General features: G+C 43.5%; 1 protein-coding gene across 2 annotated transcripts in view; it reads right to left on the bottom strand.

Moving 5' to 3' along the window:
* LOC310669412 (proton-coupled amino acid transporter 1-like) overlaps window positions 1–8,292 on the bottom strand; it is a 40,063-nt gene that overhangs the window by 26,832 nt on the left and 4,939 nt on the right. For both annotated transcript variants that reach the window (XM_083423281.1, XM_083423282.1), the window contains exons 2-5: window positions 7,486–7,633; window positions 5,082–5,172; window positions 2,053–2,141; window positions 1,052–1,147 (exon numbers count right to left, since the gene is read on the bottom strand). In XM_083423281.1, coding sequence (XP_083279407.1) covers window positions 1,052–1,147; window positions 2,053–2,141; window positions 5,082–5,172; window positions 7,486–7,628 — 419 coding nt within the window. In that variant the 5' untranslated portion in view covers window positions 7,629–7,633. The remainder of the gene's footprint in view (window positions 1–1,051; window positions 1,148–2,052; window positions 2,142–5,081; window positions 5,173–7,485; window positions 7,634–8,292) is intronic.

Consider the following 8,292-nt stretch of genomic DNA (forward strand, 5'->3'; position numbering starts at 1 on the left):
TAGCAATTCAGTCTAAATCAGTGGTTGCCAACCTTTTTTGGCCATGCCCCACCTAAGCATTTTTAAAATCCAGATCCCCCTCCGTGACATAATTCTTATTATTCAAAAAGTGAACTCCTACTCACTTGGAGAAAGCCTAAAAGGCCATTAACTGTTAATAACTCCTTCTTGAATTGCTCCTCCTTAAAAATCAAATTGCCCCCTGCTGGGCATGTGCCCCATGTTGGGAACCACAGGTCTAAATAGATAAATTCAGCATTCAGCATTAGTGTCAGAACTCCAACTTCCAGTTTTTAAAAAGCCCTCATGGTTTCAGAAATTTGAAAGCTTATTTGCCAAAAGGGACGTCAATGGCACTAGAAGATTTGTTTTTTATATTTTCTATTATAATGATTATAATTATAATTATAATACCAAGTTAATATATAAATGTTTTCTGAAGACCCAGTCAAGTTTTTCATATTTAGAAAGCTGATTTCATAGCAAGAACTTTGCAGAATAAATGCAACATACCTGATCAATCATCCACCATCTGCCAAATATATGAGATCTACACATTCTGTGCCAAACAGGCCGGTTTTTACTTAAGCATGCATTAAGCATATTTGTTTGAGCAGCCCCCGGGTGGGTTACATACAGCTTAATGCAACCAAGTCACATAACGCTTATAATCATTAAGCCAACAATAAAAACCATGGGGGGGGGGGGACGATAACCATGAACTTTTGCAATGAATGAGCACCTCCCCGCTCCATGAAGGAAATATTTCAAAAGCATTGTTAAACAGAACATTTGTCTCTCCCGCCGCAGTCACTACCCCCCCCCCCACATTTAAGATGCTAAAGAGATTGAGGGGGATCAAATCTGTGTCCTTTCAGATGTTGTCAGACTCCACCTCCCATCAGCCCAAGTGGCATAGCCAATGCTCAGGAATGATGAGAGTTGCATCCTTCCAGACGTCGCTGTAATGGTTCCCTAGCCTCTTCCACATGCACAAGCTGCTTACACCCAGACTCACACCTCCAGCAATGCAACTAAGGTGAGCAAGTACCTTCCCCAGATGGAGTGAGCCCTAAGCCACGCAACGGGGCTGGCTTCCAGTCCATGCATCACAGCATCGCCATAATCCACAAATCGTTTCTGATGCCTATTTGAAAAGAAAAGGGGACAAAAGGACACGTGAGCAAGGAGCAAGAAGGGAGAAAATGAAGACAATTTGGAAGCCTCTCAGACTGTTTGCTGCCTGACACTAGGCCTCAAGTCTTAATAATAAAAGTAATTTATTATTTATACCCCGCCCATCTGGCTGAGTTTCCCCAGCCACTCTGGGCGGCTCCCAATCGAGTGTTAAAAACAATAAAGCATTAAGTATTAAAAACATCCCTAAACAGGGCTGCCTTCAGATGTCTTTTAAAGATAGGATAGCTGCTTATTTCCTTCACATCTGGTGGGAGGGCGTTCCACAGGGTGGGCGCCACTACCAAGAAGGCCCTCTGTCTAGTTCCCTGTAACCTCACTTCTCGCAATGAGGGAACCGCCAGAAGGCCCTCGGCGCTGGATCTCAGTCTAGGGTGGGCTTGAGTGAGACTCAAAGAAAACTTGCCTCTCACACACTTTCATCAACTTGGTTCATGTGATGTGTGTGTGTGTGTGTGTGTGTGTGTGTGTGTAAGTGGGCCTTGACAGAGAAAGGCAAGCTACCTTGGGCTCTGGAGAGAGAGAGAGAGAGAGAGAGAGAGAAGCAAAAGTTGGATGCTCTTTTTGCTTCCCCTCCTAAGTATTTGTCTTGGACCCCCCTGAAAGCACTGTCCCATCCAGGGATAGAAGGATCCTAAGAAGAGTTTGGTGGCAGCCTACCTGAAAGCCTCTGGTACAACTAGTCTACCCAGACCGGCAGTCATGGAAGGAAGGGAATGGAAGCCAGCGTCCCCCGTCCCCCCCAAGTTCCATTAAGTTCAAAGAATGGGAACGGACTATAAAGAGGGATGTCACTGACAGGCAAGGCAAATTCATGTTCTTTGAGGAATAATAGTAGTCAGAGCTTCTTCTTACTTGTTGCAGAAGTGGTGAGCACACTTAACCAGCATCTGCATGCAGTGCACCGCAATTATTCCAATCCCAAGCAAGCTGAGAGGACCCATCTAAACAGTGCAAGAAAGAGAAGAACATTAGGAGTACACTCTTGTGGCTGAAGAGAGAAATGCAAGTTCTCATTTCAGTAAACCCAACCGTAGCTACTCGTCAGAAAGAGAAGCTCACGCTCTCCAAGAGGTTTGTTTCCGAGGGACTTACCATCACTGCGTTAAGAGTGATAGAATATAGCATGTGCGTGTGTTCGTGTATCTTTTAATTCTGACAACAGGAATGGCAAAGTCATGGCCCAGGAGATGTTGCTACGACTACCATCAGCCTCAGCCACCACGGCCAATGGCCAGGGATGATGGCGTTGTAGTCCAACGCCATATGGAGGACCTTTGGTTTCCCATTCCTGGCTTACACACCACCTTATGTGGCAACTTAACATTGCAGGTGGGAGGCTACCAGATCTGGCTTGCCTGGATGGCTATGTTACGCCTCCACCATCGGAGACAGTCTGCCTCTGAAGAGCACAAATGGGGAGAGTGTTTTTGTTGACTAGTCCTACTTATGGGCTTCCCACAGGCAGCTGGTTGGCCAACGTGGGAAGAGGAGGCTGAATTAGTCTGATCTGGCAAGGCTCTTCTTCTTCAATACTAGTTGATGACCTAAATCACATTTGAACTGGGACTTCCTGATTGACAACTTAGTCACTCAGCCACTATGTTGCACCAACTCGAACGGAGCATAGAGGTCTGTGTAAATGAGAGGAGCTCTGAAGATGGGCATCAAGTGGTCCAGTTACCACAGTAATCAAGAAAGGCATGGAAAGGGCCTGGTGTCTTGGCAAAGGCCATTTCCCCTCATTCTGGCACTGCTAGGTTTCACCTTTTGGGAAGACACACAGCTCAGCCTTCCACTTGCAGGAGGAAAGTCCATTTTCTGCCAGCAGTGCTGAAGAAGGACAGCCACCTCCTGCTCACTGCTGGCTAGGAAGGACCCTTTGTGAGAGGCTCTTCCTACACTTCATGGGCAAACCAAGAGCAGCAGAACATCAGCAGCTCAGAAGGAGAAGGAGGCCACTTGATAGATCAAGGGCTAAGGAGGAGGACTAGAACAAGGATAAGGAAGGGGGAAACGGAATCTCTTCTTAATGTGCAGGCTCTTTGCCTCACACGGTTGGGGTGGAAGGTGCATGCGCCAAACGCAATCACAGAGGTGCTGGTGCTTCAAAATGGAAGCGTCTGAGGTTCCACTGTTAAGTAGAGAGGGTGCTAGTTGTTTGTGCATGCCTATTGCTTTATTTAAACACAACTATATCCTGAAGAAACTCTTTTCAGCCCTACTTCACTTTTTTCACCTGAAAAAGTTCCAGGCTCTCAGTTTCTTCTATGACTTCTCTGTTGGCTCCTTTTGGTTCTTGTTTTCTGATCTGACCATTCCTCCTTGGAAACATGACTTGTGCAAATGGCAGCTCATGATCCAGCCACGCTTAAGTGCCACTCTCAGCCAGTTTCACTGGGAGAGTTATGTACCTGCCCAGGTCCTTTCAACTCCCTTTTCCAAATTGCCTTGTTTGCTGGTAAGCCCATGGGTAGAGTTTGTTCTTTTTAACTCGAGTTATTTACGGTATCAAGCACTTAGGATTGAAAAACAATAAATATTACAGATTAACTTGTTTGTGGCTAAAATATTGCTAATAGCTTGTGTGTAGCTAACATAAATTCTTTTGTATACAGTATATCGTAATATGAAATTAGAACTATTTTGATGCAACATAGCTTAATTGCAGTTTTCATCATCTTGATTATGTGTCCCTGAAGAACCTTGTTGTGTTGGAAGAATCATAGAACTGCAGGGTTGGAAGGGACCCTGAGGGTCATCTAGTCAGGCCCCCTGCAATGCAGGAATCTTAGCTAAAGCATCCATGACAGATGGGACATCCAACCTCTACTGAAGAAACCTTCCAGGAACCTCTCATGGGAGTCTGTTCTACTGTCTAGCAGCTCTCACTGCCAGATAGTTTCTCCTGATGTTTCGTCAGAATCTAATGTTTAGCTGGAATGCTTATGCCCACATTGTGTATCCTAGAAGAAAGTTAGGGAGCATAATTTCAACACGCTTGAGGAAATTTTTTTTTAGGTTATGGCCTACATACATCTAATACCTAAGCAATGTTACAAAACAGAGAGTAGATCTGTTGCTCAGGCTGGGCTGGGCTGCTGTTGCATAATGTACAAACAGGCACTTCCCTGCTGCTGTGGGGACTTACTAGTAGAACAGGAAGGAGAGAACCCCAATAATGTTTTTGGCTTAGATGTTTTGGATGGCTCCTTTGAAATTGCTAGAAATCAGCTCTGTAGCTGAAGGCTTCCATTTATTTAAAAGGGCGGGTACTCTTAGTACATGCTTTCTCTGTTCTGCTTGCAGCCTGAATTGAAGCAGGATGCTGGAGCTTGCTAAAAGCAGTCAAGGACTACTTCCCATGCTACAACTCTAATTAATGAAGAAATTGCTCCCTTGATTTCTTCCATTCTTTCCTTTGATTCTCCCTCCCACAGTGAGTGAATCGGTAACCAGATACAGGTACACAGAAAACGGATCAGCATCTCAATATACACAGTCTGATATAGATGAAAGGAAGAAAAGAAAAAAAGAAATGGGGAGAAGTTAACCCACAGATTTCATTTCACCTTTGCTGTCTTGGTGATTCTTCCATGCCCACCAGAAAAGGAACGTGCAGCTTACCAACTGCTAGTGATTAGATTATTTTGTGACTGTGGTGGCCCAACTAAGATTAGAACCGAGAGTTCAGATCTTAGGGATGATGGGAGCTGTAGTCCAAAAATATATGGAACCCCACAGGTTCCCTCTTCTGTCCTAAGCCATCAGCACAAACGTCATTTGTCAAACAATGAAACCTGCAAGGTCATCTTGCCTTGTACAAAAGCTGGCTGAGAGTAACCACAGAATCTGAGCAACTGGAACAAACGCAAAAGTCTTACCACAATGCCAGCATTTTTGATGGCCAGCGGGAGCCCCAGCAGGCCGGTACCAATGTTGCCTTTCAAAAGGTGTATTAAGGTTTGAAACCATCTGAGGAGAAAACAAATGGAGAGAAGGCCATCAATAACTTTAAAGGGAGCATCCCTATTTCTCCCCAGTGGAGACAGTGAATTGTACATAATCTGAGAAACTAATTTCAACTGTGGTTTAAACTCCGTGAAAAATTTAAGATACAATTAAGGATTAGGATGCACTAATGGACAAGCTGAAAAACTGATTCTGTTATTAACTTATATTTGAACTTATTTGTTTATTTCCACTCAGAAGATGCTCTAAGTGGTTAATAAAAATAAGACGCCAACTAACATCTATTTTTTTTTTTTACTTTTACTAACATATTTTATAAACTTCATAGTAACAAAACAGAACTTCAAGCACCATCATGATTAAGATAATGTGGACAAAATAAAAAAGGTAAAGAAGTAGGAAAGATGGAGGTGGATTAAGTTCATTTGAAAGAAGGTAAAACAGATGAATCTTCACTAGACACTTATAAGGTTTTGATGCATTAGACAAGCCTCTCTAGAGAGACAGCTGCATAAACCACCAAGAGAACTGAATTTTGGGGCATACCATCTTATTTCAGGTCTTACATTTAGAACCGAATAATTCCCATTAGTCTTCTCTCACAAGGTAGAACAGAATATATGGGAGAAGACACTCTTTAAGAGCAACCCAGGCCCAAGTGTTAAGCAGTCAAACACTTAAAGACTATTTACAGAAACACTACAAGATCAATGAATGTTAAAATAACACCAGATTGAATGTATAAGGTTATTGGAGTAAAATTTTAAGGATCAGAAGACCCAACATCTTAAGTTCTAAGCATTGAATAAGCTATATTAAGACATTCAAATCAGAAAGGAGGTTAATTATGACAGAGGGAAGGGATTTGTTGTTTAATTGTATGAATTGGAATACAGGGAAGGGAGACTCGGGGAAGTCAGAGAAGCAAGTTAATGCAAGATCAATATGAAGATAAGATTGTTTTTATTTCTGTTGTTTGTAGTATGTTATGTTTGTGTATTGTTTGTTGCTTTTGTTTTGCTTTGTCGTCTTTTATGCAAAATCGAATAAAATATTTTTAAAAAAAAAAAAATAAGCAGTCAAACACATTTAGTGTAGTCTGGAAACAAATCAGTGGGAAGTGTAGCCAATGAGCAACTAGTCTCACATGCTTCTGGCAGCTGGCAGCATTCTAGACCAGCTGAGATTTCTAGAGTACACAGAGAATGCTATAATGACATATCGCAGCCTTCAGAACAACGGTCAGATCTTTCGTCTACAGCAGGGATAGTCAGCATGGTGCCTTCCAGATGCTGTTGGACTACAACTTCTATCAGCGCCAGCCGGCATGGACAGTGTACATGGATTATGGATGCTGTAGTCCAACATCACTTGTAGGCCACCATGTTGTCTATCTCTAGTCTGCAGGAAAGGTGAATCAACAGGTGAATCAACTGAAGCTGTTAAAACAAACTCCAGGCTGCAGGTAGAACCCAGCTCTGAAGCTTCCTCTAAGTTCTTCAACGGATTAACCAGCTGCACCTGAAACTCCTTTTGTGTGGGAAAAGGGTGATAAGAACAATAGCCAGGGCAAAGAGCAAAATAACACACGATATAAGTTAGAGATGTTTCGGTCATTTGAACGAAGAACTATGAAATCAAATACTTTTTGAGACTGGGAAGCACTGCATTTTCTCCTGGAAGCTAACACAAATTTATTGCATTTCTTTACAGCAAAGTCTTGGTTTGCTCCTGCACATAACTGTTACTGATCAGGGACACCAAGCCTGAGACTTCAAGGAACCCAATACATAAACAGAGAGCAAAGCAAAGTAGGGCTCATTATTTTAATTGGTTTCAATACACCAAACGTGGGCAGAGGGCAGGTTTTCCAAGTTCAGAGTAGCCCAGAGGAAGTAATGTAGATGTGCAATGCCTCTTGAAAAAAGGTGTGCTTGCAAATCATGGAGCCCTGCGGAAATAAAGGGGCCAGAAAATTTATAGAGCCCTGGTCTTAAATAATCTGAAACTTCACACAATAATCTTGGTGGACTGAATTCATGCACCCAAGGGTCTAAGAAGTGCCCAAAAAGTGACATAACTGCTAGATGAAAAAAGAATTTGGGTTCAAGTCTGAATGCTTACTCCCAACAAACTTAGAAACTTAGCCATGCATAAGTGGTGCATATGATTATTCTCTGAGGGGTTTTTTTGTATTTATGTCCTGGATAAAGCCTTACAATGTCCACTAATTTTATCTCTCTCTCGCCTCATTGAAAGCAATTTGTCTGTGCAACAGCAAGCAGAGAGATTCCGATGAAGAGCACAATCACTTACGTTGTCCCGTTTGCCTCTCCAAACCGCTGATAGGACGAGGGGCTGGAAAAGTTGCTCAAGCCCTCAGGAGGGCTACCATCTGGAGACGCTTCTGTGGAGCTGTAGTCATTGTAGTCTTCACTGCGCAACCGCCTGGTGGACATTGTGGCTGCGGGAGAAGAAGCATTAGAAACCACAGCCCCTGCCAGCTCAATGCCTCCTCCCGGGGCTGCATCCATCGCATGAGGTTTCTCTGGATGAGACATTGCTGCAGCACAGGTGCCCTGCTCTGATCCCGTGGAGCAGGTGCTGCCAGGGAGAGTGATTATATAGTGGCACACCTCCTGACCCACGCAGGAGGAGTTGCAACAGGCGCAACCTCAGAGGAGAACTCCAGATCAGAGGAGTGCTTTAGCACCAGCACTTAGCTATAATTATCACTGGAGTCAAAGAGTAACACTGTCAAAGTCCGGGACACCCACACTTTCCCCCTGAAGGCAAAACCAAGAAAGCCACTCTTGATTTCTTCGGCCATCGCCGCTACCTTGAACGTTATCAGTATAGGTGTCCAAATTTAGCTGCTGAATTTGTGTCGGTTCCCCGTCCCCCACAATCAGAATAAGAGGCACATTAGAAGTCAGCACCTATTTCCTGTATCCTGCAATTTGCCCCTGAGTGATACTGATGAAAAACTAAAAAAGGGGGCGGGGGCTTTTTCTATCACCCAGGTTAAAGTGGTGGACTTAGATTTCAGGAAAAAGAAAGTGTCCATGCAAAGAACGGAAAGTTTTGCTTCCTCTTCCATGCACACTGATGAACTTGGGTACA

This window comes from Podarcis tiliguerta, assembly GCF_965153285.1.
Source record: "Podarcis tiliguerta genome assembly, chromosome: 2".
Lineage (NCBI taxonomy): Eukaryota > Metazoa > Chordata > Lepidosauria > Squamata > Lacertidae > Podarcis > Podarcis tiliguerta.